General features: G+C 58.1%; 1 protein-coding gene across 2 annotated transcripts in view; it reads left to right on the forward strand.

Annotated features, from left to right (window-relative positions):
- The window catches only part of MGLL (monoglyceride lipase), a 104,033-nt gene extending 79,509 nt beyond the window's left edge, over positions 1 to 24,524 (forward strand). For both annotated transcript variants that reach the window (XM_022562571.3, XM_022562568.3), the window contains exons 5-8: positions 47 to 157; positions 7,652 to 7,741; positions 19,636 to 19,851; positions 21,846 to 24,524. In XM_022562571.3, the coding sequence (XP_022418279.1) occupies positions 47 to 157; positions 7,652 to 7,741; positions 19,636 to 19,851; positions 21,846 to 21,971 (543 nt within the window). In that variant the 3' untranslated portion in view covers positions 21,972 to 24,524. The remainder of the gene's footprint in view (positions 1 to 46; positions 158 to 7,651; positions 7,742 to 19,635; positions 19,852 to 21,845) is intronic.
- The last annotated feature ends 255 nt before the right edge of the window (positions 24,525 to 24,779 follow it).

Below are 24,779 nucleotides of genomic sequence, written 5' to 3' on the forward strand. Positions count from 1 at the left end.
CATGCTGGCGACGCCCACACCCACATGCTGCCCGTTCTCATTGCAGGGAGGTGCCATCACCATCCTCACGGCCGCAGAGAGGCCCGGCCACTTCTCCGGGATGGTTCTGATCTCCCCGCTGGTTCTTGCCAATCCCGAGTCTGCCACGACTTTCAAGGTAAACGGACTTCCGGTTCCATGAGACTCCTGCAGCTTCCCTGGCCCCGGGGTGTCCGTTCACAGCTAGAGTCTGGGGGAAAGGGCTTCTCCCACGATTGTGATAAGGTTTGGACAAGTAGCAAGCATTGTTGTCCCTGGAATCCTGTAGTTTCTCAAGTCAGGTACTTTTTTTCCCAAAGGCAAAAGAAAAATGACTTCCTGCTTGTGCATGTTTCTCTGGTGAACGTTAGAAGGAGGAAAGGTTACGCGCGTTAGGAATCCAGCGAAGGGGCCTCTGTTAACAAGCCATGTGCTGGGCTGGAGCTCATTTCCGGGGACCGTTGGCCAGCATCGGCCACGGCATGCGGACAGCGGAGCTGCAGGCAGTTACTAACGGGACAGCGCCGGCGCCTTGGCTGTAGTGCTCTCCATCCCTGAGCACTTTCACCTCTGACCTGTCGGATCCTCCATTCTGTTTTTCTGGCTGTAATGTTCCACGCGGCGCAACCCAGCGGTTCCCGCGTTGAGCTGGGCCTCCTCCCCCTGAGGAAGGAGATGGGACTCGTGGCCTCAGCAGGGCTGCCGGGTTGTTGACACATTATGGACCTGAGGTTTCAGAGACGGGTAACCCGGTGAGGGTGGGGAATCCCAGCCCCGAGTCTCCCCGAGCAACGGTCAGTCTATCCTGGTCGCTGGGGGACACTGCTGCCCCCGAGCCAGTTCTCAGGACTCTCAAAGGAGCACGAGGGGTGAGTGAGGCAGTGAGTGGGTCAGGATCATTCAGTGGTCCTGGTCTGAGTAGAGTAAGCAAGACCAGGATCGCAAAAAGAGGGGGTCCCCACGGCACGCTGCATGCTTTGATTCGTGATTCGTTCTGCCCAGTGAGTGCCGGGCACGTGCTGGGCTCACACGTGAATCATCTCCCTCGGCTCCCACCCTCACCCCAGGAGAGGTCGAGGCCTGCGTTTTACGGTCGGGACGACTGAGGCTTGGAAGGGACGAGCGACTCTCCAGGTCCACACCCCAGTGTGGTGGATTGGGATCTGGGGCTGTCCTCTCCTCTCCCCATCAAGGGTGTTTCCCCAGAGAAGAAAGTGGATGTTTTCCCTTTGGGAAGAGTCCAGGACCGTGGGGATTTTTGGATGAAGTGCACCAGGGGATCAGGGCAGCTGGGCCCCAAAGTAGAGCCCACAAGCTTTCCCCCGAGTCACTGGCAAAGGGGGAACTTCTGGGCAAGGCCACCAGCGTGACCTTCCGAGCCTGCCGCTAATAGATCACCTTGTCAAATCAGGAGCCAGCTGTCCCCGGGCGGGGTGCAAGTCTCCTCTCATTAACCGAGACAAGTGAGATTGCCCGTTGCCCCCAGACCAGAGGACACATCCTCCCCGTGAAATCTGTTTCTGCTCCAGGCTTCGGCAGTTCTGACTGACATTCTGTGATTCGTCTGCCACCCCCGGACCACGGGGTTACCCTCCACGTCTCGCCTGACAGCCTTCTGAAGGAGCCTCACGGAATCTTTGTTTAAAATTTAATTGACGCATTCTTAAAATAATGTATCTATACGGTTCAAAATGTGAGAGAGGGAAAGGGCACGAGCGGAGTCTCCTCACGGTTGCAGGCGGGCAGCCATTTAGCAGAGTTTGTGCATCTCTGCGGGTGCGCACACCACTGTGGGTCCCTGTGTTTCACACACGTGGGAACACGCTCTCTGTGCTTCCTGTTTTGTTTTGGTGGCCTGTTTGTTTTTGTGGGTGGGGTTTAGTTTGGTCATTTTTCTTTGTGATACCTCTTGGCGCACAGGACTAGGAAAGACCTCGCTGCAGGCCTTGGGTCAGGTGAGGCCCAAGGGGGATGGCCCTGGGTCAGGTGAGGCACCCTATAGGGATGGCCCTGGGTCAGGTGAGGCGCCCTGCAGGGATGGCCCTGGGTCAGGTGAGGCCCCCTGCAGGGATGGCCCTGGGTCAGGTGAGGCCCCCTGCAGGGATGGCCCTGGGTCAGGTGAGGCGCCCTATGGGGATGGCCCTGGGTCAGGTGAGGTGCCCTGCAGGGATGGCCCTGGGTCAGGTGAGGCACCCTATGGGGATGGTCCTGGGTCAGGTGAGGCCCCCCTGCAGGGATGGCCCTGGGTCAGGTGAGGCGCCCTATGGGGATGGCCCTGGGTCAGGTGAGGCCCCACTGACTGGCCTTTGGGTCTTCCCAGTGGTTCACTCTTACGGACCCCAAAGACAGACAGCCTCCTGGAGACCACCCTGGCTGAGGGGGAGGAGGGGACCCTTCCCTGGGTGGAGTCACACTGCCACGGCACAGAGCACAGGGCAGTGTCCTGTTCTGTGACTATTCTCCCAGAGCGAGGCTGCTTGACAGGCCAGAGGTTTGTTTCATGGCAGCCAGTTCCTGATGGAGAGGTTTTGAAAATCATTATAGCCAGCCAGCGTGAGATACCCAAGGCTTGGAGCACAGATGGGCTTGTGGAAGATGACAGCTCCCCGCTCCAAACGTGAGAATGCCAGACCACCCCCCCCACCCCAGATCCCGCACATCTGGTTCTTACTCCATTTTCAACAAGCTGGGGTATATTTAGCCTGGGGAACAGACAAGGAGGACAGAGTCTCCTGGTCCCAAATGCTGTCTGTGTTCAGATCGTGGTGGAAGCAGGAGAAATTTAGAAACAAAAGTCCTGTGCCTCAGAACAAGTCTCAGTGGTTAACAGGAGGTTCCCTGGGGATTGTCTCATGCCCCCGGGCATGCTCTGGGGAAGGCAGCACTGCAGCCAGCCCTGGGCACACAGGGGAACGCTTGGGAACAGGTGTCACACCCTGAGCTTGCCAGGCCTTGTCCCGGGGCGACACCCAGGAGGGGCTGCAGGTTAACCCAGTCCTTTCTCTGGGGAAAAACCCGACATCCCCCTGGATTTCTGCCCGGGGTCAGGGCGGGGACTCAGGCTGCCCAGAGGGTAATCCTCTAAATGACCTTCTCTGCCTGTTGCCTGGAGGTTGTCCCCTGGGGTCAGGTCCGAGATGCAGGAGCCATCCCAGTGCTTCCGGATGCTTCTCCACCACCACCACCACCCCCGTCCCGCCCACCAACCAGGGCACCTGGCCAGGTGGGGCTTGAGTGGCCGCTGTATACCCAGCACTCATGCCAGACACGTACCATCTTATTTCCCCTCCATCACCACCCCGTTCCCGTTTACAGACGAGGAAATGAGGCTGATTGTCTCGCTGAAGGTCAGCGTGAGCTCTGGCTCAGGCGGCAGGCGTGGCAGGATGTTCCCTTCACCCCAAAACTGCCCTGGGTCAACTCTAGCCCACTTCCCCTCTGAATGTCACTCTTCTGCTTCCGGAGTCCGGAAGGCCCTGGAGCAGAGGGTGGAGAAGGGACACGGAAGGGGTCTGGGGAGTGGCCACTCATTCAAACTTCAGGTAAAATTAGACTCAGGAGTCAGGGCTTAGCTAGGTCATAAACTGGCCCCTGAATCTGGCAACAGCGATGCACCAGGCGTGTTGTTACCTCTGTAAGGCATGCGGGCTTCCTGTCGTCTGCCGGGAGGTGCACTCTCCCCCACCCCAGAAACTCTGGGCTGTGCCCTGGCCATGCACTCCTGCGCCCACGGAGGCCTGCACTTCTGGCCTCCTGTGCGTGGGTCAGCCTGTTGAGCTGCTGTATAAAAGTGAGTGTAATTACTTCCCTCGTGTCAAGTCTTTTAGTGGCAGAAGCTTAAAAATGATCTGCGGGAGCCATGAAAACCTTTTGGATCAATAGAGGCATTTGTGCAAGTCACTAGCACTTAAAGCGATGGGGCTGCAGTTAACCCAGGGGTGCCCCAAGGGCAGGCCAAGGACACATGACCGTCTGCTCGCTTGCTTGTCGGGGGTGGACCTCACTTCCGGGAGAGTCATCCTCTTTTGTCGCTGAGGTAGTTTGGGGCTCCAGCTGTCACCTGTTTCTGCAGGTCACCTCCTTCCTGGGGTCCCCACTCTGAATGACATCAGCGTTTGCTCAGTCGACCAAGGAGTGTTGGTGGAGCTTCTCCTTGGGGCTGGAAACCAGAGGGCGGTTAGGGACGAGCTCTGGAGGAATTAGGTGTCACGCAGCCTCCTAGCAGCCCTTCAAACTTCGTTTCATTTTCTCCATTTTAGAAATGGAGACACTGAGGATCGTAGACCTTCTCCGGGATTCAGAACCACAGTTCGAATCCCACTTTGCCCAGCTCTGAGTCTCCAGGACCGATTCCCCCACTTCATTACCTTCCCTTTCCAGGGCTGGGGTCCAGTGACTGTGTGTAAGTCGTCATGGGTCTCGGCCCCCAAATTGTCCTCAGGCGATATGCCCTGGGGCCCCCGTTGAGTTGGGGTCACTGGGACCTGTGTGGTGGCACAGACCTGACTTAGCCTGTTGGAGTCACGATGAGGGTGGGGTCTCTCCTCCAGGGGGCCCGGCAGGGGTCGCCCCTCTCCTGAGCTGGATCTGGGGCTCTCTCCAACGCCCCTGCAGGGTTGTCCGAAGAGTTCAGAACGCTTGCTCAGAATGGCATCAAGATCCACAGTGTCTTGCATCCCACTCCCTTTTTGGGTGAGCCACTGCCCCTCACTCTTCCTCCCGTGGACACAGGTGCGGGGCTCTCGCGGGGAGATGATGGCAGGAAGCAGCAGCAGCCTGGACAAATTGCTCTTTCAGGCGTGGGTTCTGCTGGGCTCCCTCCGATCCCCCTGCCTCCTCACCACGTGACCTCAGCACCCCTCCTGAACCTCATCTTCCTTGATCCACCACTCCCGCTGCTCCGTTTCCTAACGGAAAAGCTAATGAAATAGACCAACCCTAAAAGAGCAGCAGGGAAAGGGAGTGTGTCGAGCAGCCGTTCAGAGCGCCCTTCCCCGCGTGCCGCCTCTTTTTCTTCTCTGGTGTTTGTGGGGAAAAGGCTAAGAAACACCTGATTGTTTTAGCTGTGACATTATTGCCATCAAAGGTTTGTCTCTACCCAGTTGAGTCTTGTTGGAAATGTGGCCAGAATTTACTCTGCTGGTTTAGAAAAAGAGCTGAGGGTCAGGGTGGTGCAAAGATGTCTCACTGTGACTCCTTTGAAAGAGAGGCTTACACATTAGGTGTGTCCGTGTCCCTGGTCCTATGCTGTGGGGGTCGGGGACACTGCACCACCTGGGCCACAGCTCAGAGCAGGTCAGGCAGAACCTCTTAGGGTGGTGCTTCTCTGACTCAGGCTACCTGCCCCTCCACCTTCAGGGCACACACGAACGCCGGGGGTCCCGTGAAAATGCAGAGCCTGATCCCTGGCAGCTGCCGGTGCTGCTGGTCTGAGGACCACACGTAGAGCAGGGGTCATGGAACATCAGGAAGGGACAGGGCCTGACGGGGGCCACGCCCGCTGCCAGTACACCAGCAGGGTGCAGGGAACAGGACTTCAAAACCAAGCGCCGTCTTCTGTGGAGACCAGGGGCTCAGGGCCATAGGCTGTCGGAGCTGCAGCAGGAGAGGCCCTGCCGGAACTCGGCGATTGTACCGGGACAGGAAGGTGAGGGGGCAGCCGAACTGCTGTGCATTATCTGGTCCCTCCAGGGACCGGACCCTTGCACTGTTCTTCTCGTAAAGCAAATGCTTGTCCAGAAACGGCTCTCTTCCTCTTTTTTTCCCGTGAGGCTCTTGAAGCTTCCCGTGGCTGCGCAGAGTTCCTGTTAGTGATGCAGAGAAGGCCACATGCTCAGGGACGGAGGCCAGGGCAGGTTTCCCTGTGGCCCTCTCCTAGAGGCAGCATCTCCCCTGGCTGCCTCGTGCCCACACACACCCCGGGAAACCAGAATGAGGACGGCATGAGTCTCAGCCCGCCTGGCCTGATCCTCGTGGAGCCTGAGCTGTCAGTGTCTCTTCCTGGGGTAGAGGCCTTGGCACTTTGGGGTGTGAATGTTTGGGTTGAGAGGTGCCCATGGTGGGAGCAGAGACCGCAAGGGTGAAGGTGAGTCTGACCCTCCACGAACAGCTGGCAGCGTGCCCGCGTCCACGCAGAAACGGTGCCCGGCTTGGACACTGGAGTGGACCCTGTACAGTCTCTGCCTTCACGCCTGCCACGGGGCAGGTGCCCAGGCGGTGTGTCCCTGGGTCTTTTCCTGCTGTCGGCTATCTGATCGGGGAGTGGGTAGGAAGCTACTTGCCGAGAAAGAGCCGTGTCCTTGAGGAGTCCGTGCTGGACGAGGCAGGCAGACGGGCCAAAGTGGGCAGCAGGGTCTGGTTGCATCACACATGGCCTCCCCAGACTCCTGGGCCTGGCAGGGTCACACGTGGAGTCAGCTGAGAGGCTCCGTGTCCTTCAGGAGGCCGTGGCAGGGCATCAAGGACAGCGGAAAGTCTAGGATCAGTTTTACAAGCTTTGGGATCCACGTCGTTTTCCCCAATAACGTTGTCCTTGGGCCACTGTTGCTGGAAGGGAAAGGGCAGCTGCATCCCAGGCCCCTGCCCACTTCCAGCTGGCCGTGTGCAGTGGCACTGAGCCTCTGTGTAACAGACAGTGTCCTTGTCTGTTACACGAGGGTAAACCCTCACCTCACAGCATTTGTGTCAAGATTAAAAGACTGGGCACCTGGGACCGTGCCCAGCACACCCAGGGGTTGTCACTGAGTGGATGTGTGTGCCCTCCCGGGATGCAGGGTGCCAAGAGGCAGCACCTGTCGGCTCTGTGACACACGCCCTCCGCGCAGACCGAGGATTCACTGTTCGCCACCTTCCGTGCAATTCTAATTTCAGCGTTTCTCAGCTCGCTTTTGAAATAGCATCTTTCATCCCCGGGTGTCTGCACAGCCCAGAAACGGGAACAGCCCCCCTCTGCAGGCAGACGTGTGAGATCCAGGTTCACGCTTTTCCTGGGTAAACACCAGATCCAGCAGGAGGGGGTGGGAAGGCCTGGACCTGAGCCAGGACCATGTTCAAGGAGCACGCGTTGAGCACCTCCCGTGTGCCGGTGCCTTTGCTCACAGTGGTCCCGTGGGGAGCTAAGGGGACAGGCTCAGTGATGTGCAGCTCCATCCACACACCTGGGGCCACACAACCAGCAGTCAGATCGGTGTCTCCCTCGGCGCCGTGTCTAATGCTTCCGGATCAGAGCGTGTCCTGCCTCATCTCGGGGGACTGGGTGCGTCTGCTCCTGCTGTGTTTTTTAAGGTCCTCTGAGAGGTGCTCGTGCACAAGCACTCAGCTAGGAGGTCCTGCACATCATTCAAAATCATGACGCATGAGGGATCTAGGGAGGGTAACTGCACAGAATCAGGGTCAGCAAAAAACACATGTGGTGTCCCGCTGTCACCACACGGCCTCCCCTCGCCCAGCTCGCCCACAGTGGCCCAGAGCCAGACCAGTGAGGCCGTCTGGTCGGAGAGAGGAGGGTCCTTGGGTGCCCAGCCCGGGACCAGGCCTGGCTGAGGTCCAGTCTGGGTGTCCCTCTCCTGAGCTGGCCCCGAGGGCAGCTGGGTGGGGGTCCCACTGCGCTCACCCTGGCTTCCCTCCCACCTAGGTCCTTGCTGTGAAAGTCCTCAACCTTGTCCTGCCGAATGTGTCCCTGGGCCGGATCGACAGCAGCACGCTCTCACGGAATAAGACAGAGGTGAGTCTTTCTGAAGACCTGGGGCAGCTGGGGCTGGTGGGGTGGGAAGGCACCAGCCCCGGCGGGGGGGGAATGCAGGTTTTAGCTCTGCCTCGGCCGTTTACCACTATTCAGCCGAGGCTTTGTGCGAGGTGACGGGGACTTGAAGACGTGTGAGATGCTGTCTGGCTTCAGGATTGGGTGGGAAGGAGTGGGTGGCGGTGCTGCCTGAGCTGTACCCACGTGTGCAGAGGAGCTGACCAGATGAAACTCTGTGTGTATCAGCCAGGTCTCTTTTGGTTGTAAGTGACAGAAACCCAACTCAAAGTGATTTGAGCAAAAAGAGGGATTTATTGGTGAGTGTAACTAAAGGCTTCAGGCGTGGCTGGGTCCAGGGGCTCAGAGTCTTGTTCACCATCTCTCTTCCCACCTCTCATATCCCCTGGTTTGGCCTCATTCCCAACCAAATTCTCCCCAAGTGGAGGCAAAGCTGACCACCAGCAGCTTTACATGAGCAACTGCAGTGGAAAGGTAGCACCTCTTCCCAACAGAAGTCTCAGGGCTGGTTCTTACTGGCTGACAGTCTGGGTTATTGGCCCAGGAAAGCGGATGGCATCAGTCCTACCCAACCTCATGGCCTGAGAGCAGAGAAGGGCAGTTCTGTTGGGCGGGGTGGATAGGATCGAGGATGGAAGAATGGATTCAGGCCAGGCCACGTGTCCACTGGGTTGGGAGCTGGAGGGGGATCAGAGGAAGGGGATTCGTGGCAGAGGGAACAGCACGGGTGAAGGTCTCGGCATGAAGAGCCTATTTGCAGAACAGCCGGTAGTTTGCTCCGGCCACAGTGTAGAGGTGAGTGGCAAGGGGTAAACTGAGGGCAGGTCAGGAGGCACCGCTGTGCCAGGGGTGGGCTACTGCCCTCAAGCAGAGCTCGCTGCCCTCTGTAGAAGCAAAACCAGCCCAGGAGGTGTAGCGTGCAGGGTGAGGCGGCCTCAGGGGAGATACGCCGAGGGTTGTGAGATGTCACCGTCACCCCCTCTGGGACCAGACCCCAGGGTTCAGCATGAACGACGGTGCACCTTGACGCCAGGTCCATGCAGAGACCAGGGTTGGTCTGTGAAGGTGCTGCTCAGCGAACCAAGCCCCTCCCCTTTAGTGAAGGTCCAGCACCTCATCCCCTGCCTGTGACAGGGCCCTTATGCTCCGTGCCAGGCTTGTGTCACGTGCTCACCCATGCACAGCTCCCGTATCGCGGGGGAGCAGACTGAGGCTCGCCCATACGCAGGCACATGCCTGGGGTCACCCGCTGATGGGACTAGCCTCAGAGCTTAGGTCAGTGGGTCCCCAGCCCGCTCTGTCTGGGGGGCAACAACCCAGTGGACAGGCGGCCCCCTGGGCGCCTGGAAGGGATGGTCCTCAGGGTTGAGCACATCACTGTGCTGCTCTCCTGCCTCAGCTCCCATCTTGTGTCAGGAGGTTGAAACCAGGGAGTTGCTGGCTGCCCACGGACCCTGGAAAGTGGAGCGGGTGCCCGGCACCCCAGTGGCCTCCCCCGCTTCCTTGGGGCTTGAGCGGTCGGACTCTGGCTTCGTTATAAAATATGACCTCCGGCCCTTTGAGCCACTCAGAGAGCAGGCAACTAAACGGGGATCGTGCCTAACGTGTAGGAAGGGACATTCCCGATCAGGGGTCAAAACCCAGGCCTCCGAGGGCCGGCTGTTTATGAATCTGGCTTGTGTGAGCCCTGTGCGGGGAGCCTGAGGTGGGCCAGTCCGCCCAGTCGTCCACATTCCATTTGAATTTTAATTTAATCAATTTTTTAAAATATTTATTTATTTGGCTGCGCCAGGTCTTAGTTGCAGCACGCAGGATCTTTAGTTGCGGCATCCGGGATCTAGTTCCCTGACCAGGGATCGAACCCGTGCCCCCCGCCCCCTGCATTGGGAGCGCAGAGTCTTAGCCACTGGACCACCGGGGAAGTCCCCAATCTAATTTTAAAAGCAGTAACTCCCAAACCTGTGTCCTGGGGCCAAATTTGACCCACCAGGGTCAAGAATGTTTGAGTTAATGAAGAAGATTTTCATTCCAAAAGGCAGATCTGTGTGGTGAGAAGGCACAGTGTTAGGACCCAGAAAGACCGAAGCCAGTCATGACATGAGTGAGATCAATATTAACCCCATTTCCGAGGTGAGGAAACCGAAGCTCGGAGGTTACGTAATTTGTCCGAGGTTACACAGCCAGTCAGGGGCAGAGCTGGGACCCGAAGCCTTTGATTCAAAGGTCTCCACTCGGACGCCTCCTCCCAGCTAGTACATACAAGCGTGAAGCTCTCTCTCCTGCTTTGTAATTACTGGTCCACACGGCCCGTGGCTGGAGACCATCGCTCTGTGTGCAGGATCGCTTGTGAGGGGAGTCGTGTGGGCAGGGCCTCCTCCACCTGCTGAGGCCAAATAATGGCTCTGGCTCAAACGTGCAATTTCCAGAAAAACCACTGATCTGTGTGGCAGCTGTGCTAGGACAGCAGTGGGCTGGAGGAGGGACCTCCCTTTGAGAGGAAACATCGAGGTGCAAATCCGAATTGTTTATCTCACCACCTGAAACTACATGGGCAAAAGGGAAGGAAAGAAAGGTAATGAGATGATTCCGAGCCCTCATTGTTTGAAAGTAGCAAATTTCAGAGCTTTTATCTCCTTTTTGAAATAATGGAAATTTCACTGAAGGCCTTATGAAAACAGCAGAGTCTGGGCGAATACCCAGCATGCAGCCTCCCCTTGTGCGCTCATCCCCGCCCCCGTCCGTGGTGGCACACCGGCCTGTATCAGGTTTCTGACGGGTCGGGTAAGCGGGGTGATTCTTCAGAAGCACTCATGAATTTCCCTGCTGGGAAGACTCGGAGGGTGGACTCGGGCTGGAATAAATAGGAAGCAGGAGCTTCCAGTCCTTGGCATGGAGAATGAGCCCCTCTCCTGCCTTCTCTCTGAGTCGCCCTTTCAACATTCTGCTGAGCGTTAAAAATAGCAATGCCGAGGGGGAAAATGTGTTCAGAAGAGGCACCTCCCAGATCCAACACCGGGTGTCTTAAGGCCCACTTTAGCCGAGACATTTCCCCTGGAGTTCTGCAGCTATAAAAGCCTCAGGAGGAAAAGAACCATTTGCTTCACAAGCTTACTGAAGTGGGACCTGGGGGAAGGGGCTGCAGGCTGGGATGCGGGGGGCCTGGTGGGCTCCCGGGGGCATTCGGAAGTCGGCTGTGTCTCTGGGGAAGCAGGACGTTTGTTTGGGGCTTGATGTGGCAGCCAGGACTGCCAGCATGACACCCTCACTTCACAGAAGCGAGCCCTCAGACGCACAGGCTCCCGCCACGTAGGAGTAAAGGCAGAAATACCTGGCGTTGGCTCAGCACCACCCAGTGCACCGTGTCGCGCCCCTCCGTCTCCCCGTCCACAGCTCCGGGAAGTCAGTCTTAACATCAGTATTTGCATTTGTGGAAACTTAGGCCCAGAGAGGGCAAGTCACTTATCCAGGGACACACAGCTACTAAGTAAGGATTTGAGCCTAGGTCTCTCATGTCCCAGCCTTAGTTCTGAAGTGCTCCTGGAACTGAAATCCTGGGAACAAGCAAGTGGCTGCTCGGCCTTTGTTGTGTTTGTCTGCACAGTTAGAGTCCCCAGTCAGCACATTGGCGTACTGTACTGACATACTAATCATTCCACCCTCAACCATGGGTTTTTCGGAATGTGATGAATCCCTCCCACTCTGAAAAGCCTTGAATGTTCTAAATAGTTCTCCGGCCAAGGCCACCGGAGGGGGAGGTGTGAGGGGGAGGTGCTGAGGAGCTCCTGACGCCCCCTGCACACCATCGATGACCCTCCGACCGCTCACAGACAGGTACCCTGCTTCCCTTCCAGGCCCCATCCCCTGGCGCCGTGTCCAGGTCTTCTGCTGGGAACGTCCACTGTTTATATATTGGGGCAGTTTGTCTTCTAGAACCGAGTCTCTGTTCTCTGTAACTATGCTGGGACGCCCTCCAAGCGTCTCCTGGCTGGTTTACATTCATGCCTGCTGGCCATATGGTGAGTTCCGGGCACCCAGGGAGCTGAGAAGGGGCCAGCTCTGCTCCCTTTCATTTCTGTGGTGGGTTCCGCTCCAGACCCCCACCCAGTATTTGCGGTGTGCCTGCCTCAGGGGTCAGGCCACTGTTGCCCTGTTGCCTGCGTGTCTTCTGCCCACACGACTGGGAGGCCACCTGCCCGTGGCCCTGGGAAGCTCCTGCCAGCTCTGGGAAGGCTCGGCCATGCCGAGGCGTTTGACTCATCGTAACCAAGGCTAAAGATAGGCTGAGCCTCCCATGCTGCCCCCAGGACACAGCCTCCCACGAGCCCCTCTGAGAGCCGGTTATTACTTTCCAGTATAACCTGCTTGCTTAGCTGATCTTATTCTGTGACTCGCCATCATTCATGGCTCGTATCGCCACAGAAGACCTGTCTATTTCGGGCAGCTGATAATTTACTGACGTCTTAAAAAAAAAAAGGAGCCATGGGAACATCTCTTGGCGTAGGCCTCCGTGTGAGGTGGCAGGCGAGGGAGCGTGTGAGCGGGCCTAGCTCAGGCCGGTGCCCTGCATAGGGTCCGTTGATCTACCCCTGCCTCCCAGCCTTCCTTCCCCCGGGACTCCGGCAGAAACAGCTCCGAGCTCGAGAGAGGCGGGTCCCTGAGGTCAGCAGCTGTAGTGGCAGCAGAAAAGCCAGGGCCTCTGTGGAGAGCCTGTCAGGGGCAGTTCCAGCTGCCAGCCAGGCCCCAGACAAAACGAGGCACCCCCTGCCCTGCCTCTCTCCCAGGTACCTTCACGGCTCCAGCAAGAAAGCAGCTGCAGGCCGGGCAGGGCTCACCCACCACAGTCTCAGAGGTACCACCAGTGACCTCGCAGCAGGCCGGGAGATGAGGGTTGGAGGCCCATTTACGTGCGGATAGGATGCCACAGACTTGCCAAGGCTTGGGATACTGGCCAAGCCCGATATGAGCCCCAGACAGTGCAGTCTGACCACGGGGGTCTCCTGCCCCAAACCTGCCCAGGGGATGCGTGGCTCCTCCTGACAAGGGGATAAAAATGACATGAAAGCCGAGACTGTGGGGAGAGGAGAGGTTAATTTCCATAATTCAAATTGGAGCTTTCCCTCCAATTTTAATTGTGGAAAATTTCAAATCTGCAGAAAGGCCGACATAGTGGTATAGCATACACCTATATACTCCTCCCCATAATTCACCAATTGGAAGTAATCTGCCGCACTTTCTTTATCTGTGCTTAAATACGGAACATCAATATGGATGTATGTTTTAAATATTGTGCGATTTATTGTGCTAAAATATACAGAATATAAAATTTGCCATCTTAACCAGTTTTAAGTGTACAGTTCAGTGGGATTAAATACATTCACGTTGTTCATCCGTCACCACCGTCACCTTCAGAACTTTCTCATCTTCCCAAAGTGAAGCTCTTCCCCACTGAACACCAGCTCCCCAACCCCCCCAGCCCCTCCCCCCCGGGAAGCTGACTCCTCGAGGGACCTCAGTGTTTGTCCTTTCATGACCAGCTTATGTCACTGAGCATAATGTCCTCAGGGTTCATCCATGTGGTAGCAGGTGTCAGAATCTCCTTCCTTTTTAAGGCTGAACAATATTCCATGGTCTGTATAGACCATGTTTTGTTAATTCATTCATCCTCAGTGGACACTGGGTTGCTTCCGCTTCTTGGCTCTTGTGAATAACACTGCCGTGAACGTGGGTGCGCAAGTATCTTTTCAAAACCCTGCTTTCCATTCTTTTGGGTTTATACTTAGAAGAGGGGTTGCCAGGTCGTTTTGATATGCATTTCCCTAATGATTAGTGATATTGAGCATCTTTTCACATGCTTTATTGGCCACTTGTATTGATATATCTTCTTTGGAGAAACGTCTATTCAAGTACTTTGTCCATTTTTTAATCAGGTTTGCTGTTGTTGAGTTGTAGGAGTTCTTTATATAGTCTGGATAATAACCCCTTATCTAGGTACATTGTTTGTAAATGTTTTCTCCCATTCTGTGATAGTGTTCTTTGATGAACAAAAGGTTTTCATTTTAAGGTAGTCCAGGTTATCTATTTTTTTCTTTTGTTGCCTGTGCTTTTGGTGTCATATTCAAGAAATTATTGCCAAATCCAATGCCATAAAGTAGATGCATTGTTTTGGCTGAAATTTTTTTTTATGTTTGTCTGTTTGTTTATCGATTTTGGCTTCGCTGGGTCTTAGTGGCAGTACGAGGGATCTTCGTTGCAGCATGCAGGCTTCTTAGTTGTGGCATGTGAACTCTTAGTTGAGGCATGCATGCGGGATCTAGTTCCCAGACCGGGGATTGAACCCAGGCCCCCTGCATCGGGAGCGCGGAGTCTTACCCACTGGACCGCCAGGGAAGTCCCCTGAAACTTTTGAAAGGAAATAAGTTGCAGACCCTGTGGTCGTACTTCAGCATGTGCTGCCCAAGAGGAAGGACCCAGAATAAGGACATTCACGCACAAGCCATTCTGTCACCACACTTTGGGAAAGTAACAGTAATTCCCTGTCATCATCACTCCTTTCACTGCCTCTCACCATCTGGTCCATGTTTGATTTCCTCAGTTGTGACCAACTTTTGATTCCAAGACATGAGACCACGCGATCTTGCTGTTTTGTGACCAGCAGTTGTGAACATGGTCCTGCAAGACCCCAGTGATTCTTTCTTGTTTCTCTTATTATTTATTCTATCCCTGGGCCTGTGAAAAGGTGGCCGTGGCCCGTGTGATTGGGTGCAGAACGTGGGTCTGCTTTTTCCCTTCCCTCGGTGACCACTCAGGACCTGTGTCTGGTTCCAGGGTCACAGCGCAGGGACTCCCAAGGCACAAGCAAGGTGACCCTCTGCATCGCTTCTGGTTCCAGTGCCCTGTGGTGGGTTTGTGCAAACCGCTTGCACCCACCTGCCCAGGGCCTGACCTGCCGGCCCACCTCAGGGCTCAAAAAGCAGGTACGAGGGTGAACAGGAGTTCAAGCTTTAGTAGCAAAAAGCACTTCTCGGGAAAAGATGTTCGGTGATTCACACGCCCTTGATCCGTGGCAGTGTATACATGTAGGCTAATCCCGATTAGTCCTCTTTCTGTCCAAAGTGGAACTGCAGGTCCTTACTTCTGGCGGCTCTCCTCTGGTCTGGCTCAGGAATTTCAGTCCCCCAGGGCAGGGCGCCTGCTCCGGGGTTGGGGTCATAGCGGGAACTTGGGCCTCAGTAAACAGGGCTTGCTTCAGTCGGCCGTGCTGGGGAGACTCTGTGGAATCAGGCGGGACCCTTATGTCCCCTCCCCACCCTGCAGGTGGCACGTCAGGTCAACAGACACTGTGTCACTCGCGCTTCGGACCAGGCCCCGTGTTCGGGGTCACATCATGGGTCTGTTAACAGCGGACAAAGAGGCAGGGTGGTTGGGGGGAAGCTTGAGCTTTCCAACAAAAAGTCCGGAGGCGAGGCCTAGGAGAGGTTTTCTCTTGTCCAGCTCCCTCTGTAGCAGTCCTGCCGTTCAAGACCAAGGCGGGGGCGAAGACATGGCCTCTGCAAAGACCTGCCAGTTCATCTTCGGGTTCCCACAGGTTTCTGGCTCCAGAGGACACTTGGGTAGAGTTGCCCTGCTCTCTCCAGTATGCTGGGGAAGGCTATCTGATTTCCCTGGGGTGAAAATGGGTGGATTAAGAGAGATGGAAACATCGGAGGAAGGAGATGGGAATCCCAGGTGGCCCTGAAGCAGGTGGAAGATGAGGTTTCCGTAGGCAGAGGGAGGGGATGGGCTGGAAGGAGGGTCAGGAAGACCAGCTGCAGACATGTCTGTAGGTGCCTGGGAGGGAACGCAGGAGGTTGGGCCTGCTGGGCTGGGCCTCTCTGGGAAGTGTGAAATCACGTGGGCAGGACACTCACCTGTGCTCAGAGGCCCCCCCACCCCGTGGCAGTCCGTGAGGGTGGCAGCATGCTACAGTACTCACCAGGGACGCACCCGTTTCTCTCCTGGGGCGTGCTGGTTCCCTGCAACTCCACGCCCCCTGGCCGCTTGAGCCCACAGGACTCACCTTGACTTCCCCCTGTCTAAACACGTAGCGCAGCGTGGTGAGAGGTTGGGAATGCTGATGGTGGGGCCCGACTGCCTTGTTCTCATCCTGGCTCTGTCCCTTACTTGCTGTGTGACGTTGCGTGAGTCACCCAGCCTTTCTGAGCCTCAGTCTCCTCATGTGTAAAATGGATAATAATGACAGTCCCTGCGTAGGGGTCCTGCAGAGACTTGAGGAGCAAGTACATGTAAAGCACTCAGCACAGCACCTGGCACAGAGGTGAGGGCTCAGGGCTAGTTATTTCTAATACTGTTCCAATTAAAAATCTAATTTTGAGTCTATCCCAGAACAGCTTTTCAAAAAAGAGGTCAAGAGATCTGACTGGGCGGGGGTGGGGGGGTGATTCCTGGATTTTGCTCAACCAGAAGTTTAAGATCACTCCCAACTGTGGGTTGCTTCCTGTGCTTCAGGGCGAAGCTTTTTCAAAAGGCAGGCCCAGGCTTCCCTGGTGGCGCAGTGGTTCCCTGGGCCCGTGAGCCATGGCCGCTGGGCCTGCGTCCAGAGCCTGTGCTCCGCGCCGGGAGAGGCCACAACAGTGAGAGGCCCGCGTACCGCAAAAAAAAAAAAAAGGCAGGCGCCCCAGTTGGCTTGTTCCCAGCTGTCAAGTCAACCTTGCTGAGAGCCCTCAGACCAGAAGAGGCTGGGGCTCGGAAGAGGACCCTTCCTTGATGGGCAACCCAGGCCGAGGAGTGTGGCGCCCCACCTCGCTGCCCCGCGCTGGGGTCAGGCAGCCGCACGGCATTAGCCTCGCTGTGGGCGCACATCCCATCCAGATGCCCGGCGTCCTCCGGGGCATGACCACCGTCACCCCCATTTCACAGATCAGCAAACTGCATCCCAGAGAGAAGAGCCTTGCCCACGTCACACAGCTGGGAAACGTCAGGGCTGGGTGGTCTTCCTCACAGGGTTTCCCCCCAAGAGAAAAGACGTCACGTCTCAGCCGGTGGACACACCCCCAGAGGTTGGTCACCTGGAGCAAAGATGCCCTGGCTTGGACCTGGGTCCACAGCCTCCAGCTGATGTCTTCGCGGCTGTGCTCCAGAAATGGGGGCTAGGGGGGCAAGAGAGATCGCCAGAGACCGAGTCCTTGTTGTGCTTTTAACTATACTTGTGCTTTGAGACCTCTGATTCACGTGCAGTTGTGAGAAATAACTCAGAGGAGCTGTGTGCCTTGCCCAGTTTGCCCCAGAGCTGACATCTTGCAAAACCACAGGGTTATGGCGACCAGGATACCCTCGGGGGTGAGTCAGGCCGTCCCCACGAAGACCCCATGTTGCCATTTTGTAGCCCCACGCCCTCAAGCCTGACTACCACTCGTCTGGTCTACATTTCTCTGATTTGTCCTTTTATTTATTTATTTTTTTTGCGATACGCGGGCCTTTCACTGTTGTGGCCTCTCCCGTTGCAGAGCAACAGGCTGCGGACGCGCAGGCTCAGTGGCCATGGCTCACGTGTCCAGCCGCTCCACGGCATGTGGGATCTTCCTGGACCGGGGCACAAACCCGTGTCCCCTGCGTCGGCAGGCGGACTCTCAACCACTGCACCACCAGGGAAGCCCTGTCCTTTTTTTAAAATATAAATTTATTTATTTATTTTTGGCTGTGTTGGGTCTTTGTTGCTGCGCGCGGGCTTTCTCTAGTTGTGGCAAGTGGGGGCTACTCTTCGTTGCGGTGCGCGGGCTTCTCATTGCAGTGGCTTCTCTTGTTGCAGAGTATGGGCTCTAGGCTCGCGGGCTTCAGTAGTTGTGGTACACAGGCTCAGTAGTTGTGGCTCGAGGGGTCTAGAGCACAGGCTCAGTAGTTGTGGCGAGCGAGGTTGGTTGCTCCGCGGCACGTGGGATCCTCCCAGACCAGGGCTCGAACCCGTGTCCCCTGCACGGGCAGGCGGATTCTTAACCACTGCACCCCCAGGGAAGCCCCCGGTTTGTCCTTTCAAGAATGTCATGGAGATGGAATCCCACAGTAAGTGATCTTCGGACACCGACTGTTCGGTCTTTGGTTTTGAATGGCCTCAGGCTGCTGACGGGTGCTCCGGGCCTGGCTTGGGCTGGGAGGGAGAACGCTGTCCTGCCTGGGGGACAGGACACGACCCTCCCCCACTAGGAGAACTTTTGGTGGATTTAGGTCTTAAGCCCTCAGAAGGCAAAGGCCCTGGGGTTGGGCGGGGCTGGTTACCTTAGGGGAGGGTTTGGGCTTCTAAGCCTGTTTCCCTGAGAGGAGGCGGTCCCTGCCCTGCCTTCCCGGTGGTCCCTGCCCTGCCTTCCCGGCTGCCCCTCTGCCGCCCCCCCCCCCCCCCCCCCCCCCCCCGTGCGGTGGTGGCTGGCACAGGGGCCTGCCCTTTCCCCGACACAGCTGGCGGCTCCTCCCAGGTCTAGAATGGACCATTGTGTACACAGCGCCTACGTGCTCCAGTCGTGGGAAAAGAGCCAAGAGTGGGAAGCCACCTGGGCCGTCAGAGCAGTTAACCCGGAGCTGACTCCCTGCGGGGCTTCATGGCCGTCAGCAGGGCAGGCGCCAGGCCGCTCAGGAAGGAGGTGACCTCGTGGGCCCTGGCCCTGGGCGTTCGTTCACCGGGACACCTGGCAGCCAGGGCTCTCTGGCCCCGCCGCCTCTTCCCAAGCAGCCCTCCTTGCAGACCCTGAAGGAGCCCCTGCCGCTCCCGTGTTCTCGGCCCCCAGACTGGTGGCCCGGCCCCGCGGGAGGCCCGCCGTCTCCGCTGCAGTAAGGGGCTCATTCATCTCGTGTGGCTTTTCCCAAGTGGTCTGGCTCGTCTGCTCCGGAAGAATCAGGGTGGTGCGGGCACCTGGGACAGCCTGTCCCTCTCCAAGTGGATCTGGGACCCTGGATGAGACCCTGCCAGGGAGTTGTCACAGGGAGACGCGGCCCCCGCCCGAGAGTCAGATGGAGACACAGTGGACACTCAAGCCTCCTCGCGGGCAGCTGACCCTCTGTTCCCTCACCCCTCCTGACACCACACAGCTCTTGAAAAGAGAGGTGAGGGAAGAGGTATCACGGCCCCGACCTGGTCCAGAGAGTTCTGTGGGCATGTGTGCCGTCTCAGCTCACAGCAAGCAGGCCACTCACTGTCCCCTTGGGGCAAGAGGAGTGAAGCCAGAAAGTCAAGGACGGGGCCCGGGTAGCCCCGCAAAGGGCATGGTCAGATCCTCGGCCGCAGGCGAGGCCAGTGTCAGAGGAGGTCCGGCAGGCTGACGGCTGAGGAGGGCAGGCCCGGCTGCTGCGCACGTCCGGCAGAGGGGCAGCCACGTCCACAGGCGCAGGGGGACAGCAGACCTGCCTCTCAGGCTGGCAGGCAGCCTGCTGGAGCCACGTCCTGCAGCCCGCGGGGGTGTCCTGCCCAAGCCTTTCCCTGGCCTCGTTCCCACACACACAGCCCTGTGACCCGGCAGTCGTGGGTGCCCCTCACCCTCTTCAACCAGGGGACACTGTGTCAGGACAGACAGACTTAGAGAAAACAGAATCCACTCAGACTGACACCAAAACATCTTCTGAGCTGTTCCTGTGTGAACTCATCAAAGTGAACATACGATGTCGCTCACGTGAAGAAAACCCACAGCTTGATACTGAAACCGTCCCAGGGCACAGGCGTGGGTGGGGGGGGTCACAGAGCAGGCTGGAAGCAGGGGCAGCACGGCCAGACTGACTGGGGGTCCCCACCCCAGGCCCGCCACCGGGGTCGGCTCTTCAGAGCCAGAGCAGGAGGGACCGTGAGGGCCTGACGGGCCCCTGTCTCTCTCCTCCCGCAGGTGGACATCTACAACACGGACCCCCTCATCTGCCGCGCAGGCCTGAAGGTGTGCTTCGGCACCCAGCTGCTCAACGCCGTGTCGAGGGTGGAGCGGGCGCTGCCCAAGCTGACCCTGCCCTTCCTGCTGCTGCAGGGCTCTGCCGACCGCCTGTGCGACAGCAGGGGTGCCTACCTGCTCATGGAGTCCGCCAAGAGCCAGGACAAGACGCTCAAGGTGAGCAGCTGCCCCACGTCCCCTTGGTTTAGGGCTGGCCTGGCCCCCGGGGAGGCACGTCCGCAGCTGGCCTCCGGGCAGAAAAGGTCGTCCTCCTCAGAGAGCGTTAGGCGTGTCACGCACAGCAGGATGGAAAATGCTGTTCCAGGTGGAGCAGTTCCTGGGTGTCTGGCTGAACCGGGAAGACCGCTGGCTGGAGGGTGGGGAGAGCAGGCGCACCGGCTGTGTCCCTGCCACGTGGCAGCAGGGCCTGAAGGTGGCTCTGCGTGCTCGGCTGGGCAGACCGCCACCCCAGGGCACACGCGCGAACAGACGTGTCCCTGGACAGTGCCGCCCCAGCTTGGGCACGGCCGAGTGGACGCCCCGGTAGAGGGCCACCTCCCGCTAGGTTATAGGGAACGCGGCAGCTCCCCGCAGGTGCCACACCTGCTGCATGGGTGCCGGGACTGGCGCTTGGCTCTCTGCCCCGAGCCTGCTGCACCGCTTGCCCCAGCGCGCTGTGCTACAAAGGCTCTCACGTGTCTGCACTGTCCAGCGCCCCTCCGTCGCGGCTAAGAGTGGCAGCCCCTGGCCCAACACCCCTGCCAGAGGGAGGCCCGGACGAACAGCAGGAGGAAGGAGGGGAAGGAAAGCCACTCCCATCACGGCGGGAGATGGTCCCAGCCGCAAGTCCCACATTGGCACACCCGAGAGAGAGTTGAAATTCAGAAAAAGAATTGAAATCAGGGTCTCGAAGAGATATTTCCACCTCATGTTCACGGCGGCCAAGAGGTGGATGCAGCCCCGGTGCCCACTGAGGGGAGGTGGTCCGTCCAGGCAAGGGGGTGTTTTCCAACCTCGAAAAGGGGGAAGTTCTGACGCCCGTTGCCACACGGATGAGCCTGGAGGAGGCTGTGCTCAGCGAAATGAGCCGGTCACAGAAGGCCAAATAGTGCGTGATTCCACGCACATGACATATGCAAAGTAGTCAAAGCTCATAGAAATAGAAAGTAGAGGGACTTCCCTGGCGGTCCAATGGTTAGGGCTCCGCACTTTCACTGCTGGGGCCCTGGGCAGGGAACTAAGATCTCGCAAGCCGAGTGGCGCAGCCGAAAAAAGAAAAAGAAAAGAAAGTAGGGTGGTGTTTCCAAGGGCTGGGAGGAGGGCGCTGTAACGGGGACAGGGTTCAGTTGTGGAGGATGAGAATATGGCACCGCGTGCAGAGATACTTAACACCACTGAGCCGTACACTCAGAAGTGGTTAAGATGGTAAATTTCATGTTATATGATGTGTACTACAGTTTAAAGAAACAAACAAACAAGCTTGGAGATAGCTGTTAGGGATCGCTGAAATGGCAAGTAGGCAGGTGGTTAGACACATGGAGAGCTCAGGGGGGGGTCTGGCTGGAGACACAGGTTCTGAGTCATTGGCGCACGGGTGGTTTTTACAGCCAGGGGCCTGGACGGGGCTCCTGGGGAGAGGCGGAAAGAGGCCCAACCCCGCCTCGGCCGCCCCAGCCTGCAGCTCAGGAGGGTGGCGTGCTGCAGCCTTGACTCAGAGGCGGCAGCAAGACCAGGAGGGTCGAGAGCTGTGGGAACCACGGAGGAAGGTGTTTCTAGAAGGTTCCCCTGGTCAGCTTTTGAATGATGCTGAGAAGCCAAGTCCTACGAGAGTGCAAGTGATCCCCGGCCACCGCTATGTGAGGGCCGTGGAGCTGGTGTCAGGACCACCGCCGTGGGCGGGTAGGAGTGAGGGTCAGCCGGGTCAGGCTGGGGTCCCACAGGGAGGAGAGGAGGCGCAGGTGGGGCAAGGCTGGAGGTGGAGTGGCGTGGAGAGGGGACAGTGGTTCAAGAAAGGATCTGATGAACATGTTGGGACCTTTCCAGCTGTTTGCAGCACCACCTGCTGACCAGGCGTGGGTGCATGGAGAGGGGGTCCTCTCCATCCGCTGCCCGGCCGCCTTGCCCACACGTCACTCGTGGTAGCCGTGACTTCCTGTCTTTCCTAATTGCAGATTTACGAAGGTGCCTACCACATCCTCCACAAAGAGCTTCCTGAAGTGACCAGCTCCGTCTTCCGCGAGATAAACACGTGGGTCTCTCAAAGGACAGCGGCGGCAGGAACGGGGTCCCCGCCCTGAGTGCCCTGGCCAGCCGTCGGGCCACAGTCGGGGAAGCAGGCAGAGGAAGGGCAGGAGCTGGCTTCTTAGATGTGGCTTGCCAACAAACAAAAATCACAAATTGGAGGAATCCCTAGCACAATTTACTAAAAAAAAGAAAAGACAGTCTTGTCGCACATCAGGCCGTCCGCCACTGGATCTGCCTTAAGTGGTGGACACTTTATGCAAAAATAGGAGGTCACAGCACTTCCCAGAGAATGTGCTGGAAGGCCTTAGGCCGCAGAGCCCTGCCCGGCCTCTCCTGCTCCGCAGGGTCCCAGGACCCCCGCTGCAATAACTGGAGGGGTCCCCTCCCGCCACCCCGCGCCCCGCCCTCACTGCCTCGGCTAGGGCCCCCCCTCTGGCCGCCGGATGCGGGGCGGCATCCACTTCCCCGGCAGACTGGCGCCGCCGCGGCCCAGAACATGCCTGCACTTCCTCAGCACATGTCCCCCCGTGACCCGCGTCAGCTCCTTGTCCGCCGGGAGCCCGGGGTGGGCTGTGGGGCAGGTGGGGCTTGGCCCAGAAGAGGCACCCTCGCCCCCTTCCCTCCGCGGGGCACGTCAGGGCGGCTGTTCGTCGCTGACTAGCGTTACCTGGGGCTCAGAGGATGGTTGTGTTGGAGATAGAGTGGCTCGTGTGTATAGCGTCTGTTCTGAAGCAGAGCCGGGGGGGTGGTGGGAACCAGGGGGCTTGAAGGCATGGATGCCCGACAGCCCTGTGCAGCCCCGGGGGGCAGGCCTAGGAGCCCCGTGCGGGACACGCCTGTCCCAGTTCCCGCCTGCCGGGCCACAGCCGCCCTGGGAGCCTCGGTGCTGGCAGCACAGCTACCTCTGGTGGCCGGAGAAGCTCCCCACGCGGTGGCCCTGCCCATGGCTGCAGGCCTGAGGCCACAGCAGCCCCGCTGCCTTTCTTGGTGCCAAACCCACAGCCCCCCACCCCTTGGCCCTCAATTGCGCCAGAAGTAAACGGGGTCACCACCCACCCGGGGGGTACTTTGACTTTGAAATGGGACTCACTGTCAGGTCTTGAGGCCCCACCTGCAGATGTGGCCATGGTGGGGATGGAGCCGCCGGGGCGTGGAACCTTGGGGGAGGTGCGGTCCTGCCACCCCAAGGCTTCCCTGCCTGACGCGGAGGCTGGGGGCAGGACTCCCCACTCCCCTCCTCCTCCAGCGCTGGGAGCTGATGCCCCACGTGTGCCGTGTTCTTCCAGGTCTGCTTCTCGGTCCACCTCCAAGGGCCCCCGAGCTGCTCACCCCAGCGACCGTCAGCTGGCGGGGGCCTTGGTGCGTGTCCTGCTGCCCCTGCCCCTTGGGAGGGAGAGGCGCCCAGGCACCCAGCCCCGGGGCACCTGGGTCCCAACAGAGAGCGGCTTCATCGCCACGTCTTATTCCTCTGGCTTCTCTTTGGAGGAGAAAAACATGTAGAAAATGCAAAGAGAGGTCAGCCCCACCTGCCCAGCTGGGCAGCCGTGAGAAAGTTCCTGCTCTCGGGCTAAGGAACGGCAGAAACTCCACCCACAAACCCCAGACGCCCAGCCGTCCCGCCTGCAGGTCACAGCCCGCCCCCCACCTCCCAGAAGCATGCCATGGCAAGGCCATATCCCAGATTAAATACCAGGCACGTGGTTTGACCAGTAATCTTTCGATGCATGAATTTATTTATTTGAAAGCTCTTATAGAGGCATATTCAGTCACCTTTACAGATCTGGTTAAAGAATCGCCCATATTTAAAAGAAAAAAGTTATTTGAAACCAGGACTGTTTCCTCATCTGGGAGGGGACACAGGGTACGTCCACCTGCTGAGTCAGGGGTGCAGGTAGCAGCGTCTGGAGGCCCCTAGGGAGCACCCTTCCGTCCTTGCTGCACCAAGCAAGTCTTGAACTGGGGTCACCCTCCATGTTGGCAGCTCCGTGCCCATACCTGGAGCACCACCGCCACGCCATCGCCGTGGTGCAGGGGAGCTGGGTTTGGAAAGGAAGCGAGGTCACACACGGCCTGGGCTCGAGGTGACAGGAGGACAGAGGCCACAGAGGGGCCCTGGACATGCAGCCTATCCAAACCACGCCTGGGAGAATGGACATATTACTCGGGACACTGGGCCCAAGCACGCCTGTGAACTCAGTACCGCCCTGTAACTCAGAGGCCATGCTGGGCCACACGAAGTGGTTTCACGCCTGAAAAAATCTCTAGGAAAAGATGCCACCTGCAGCCACTGGAGGTCCCAACCCCGCCAGGGCCCATTCCTTTGCTGGGATGGGGGGTGGTGACCCCAGCTTCCCCTTGGCTCTTGGGGGCCCTGGGGCTTGTGATGAGAGCTCTGGAAACTCCCTGCAGGGCCCCACCCTCCTGCTCTTTCCTTCACCAACTGCTGGCATCAACCTGTTAGGATCATAAGCAATTTACTGGTTATTGTCATTGCTGCCGCTCAGCCACCTTCCTACACGTAAGCTGTTAGTGGGGACCCTTGTATTAGAACTATTAACGCACCAACGTCTGCCACAGCTAACCCTAATAAACCACATGTTTTCTGATGGTGTCGTCTGCTTGTCTGTGTGATCTGACTGCAACGTCCCTTGCGGAGAGACCAGCGGCCCTTTGCGAGGCTGCACTGGGGGTCTGGGCCGGTCCCCTGATAAACCCCAGTATGCGGACCTGACCGTCCCTCTTGCGGAGCAGACTGCACACCGGCTTTCTCGTACAGACGCGGCCACCGCTGCCACCAGGGGCTGGGCCGCCCCAGTTCTGGGCTCCACGGCTGACCCTCCTCCACAGTCCCACATAACTTC

This window comes from Delphinapterus leucas, chromosome 10, assembly GCF_059928025.1.
Source record: "Delphinapterus leucas isolate spDelLeu-1000000601 "Yukka" chromosome 10, BTC_Dleu_Yukka2, whole genome shotgun sequence".
NCBI lineage: Eukaryota > Metazoa > Chordata > Mammalia > Artiodactyla > Monodontidae > Delphinapterus > Delphinapterus leucas.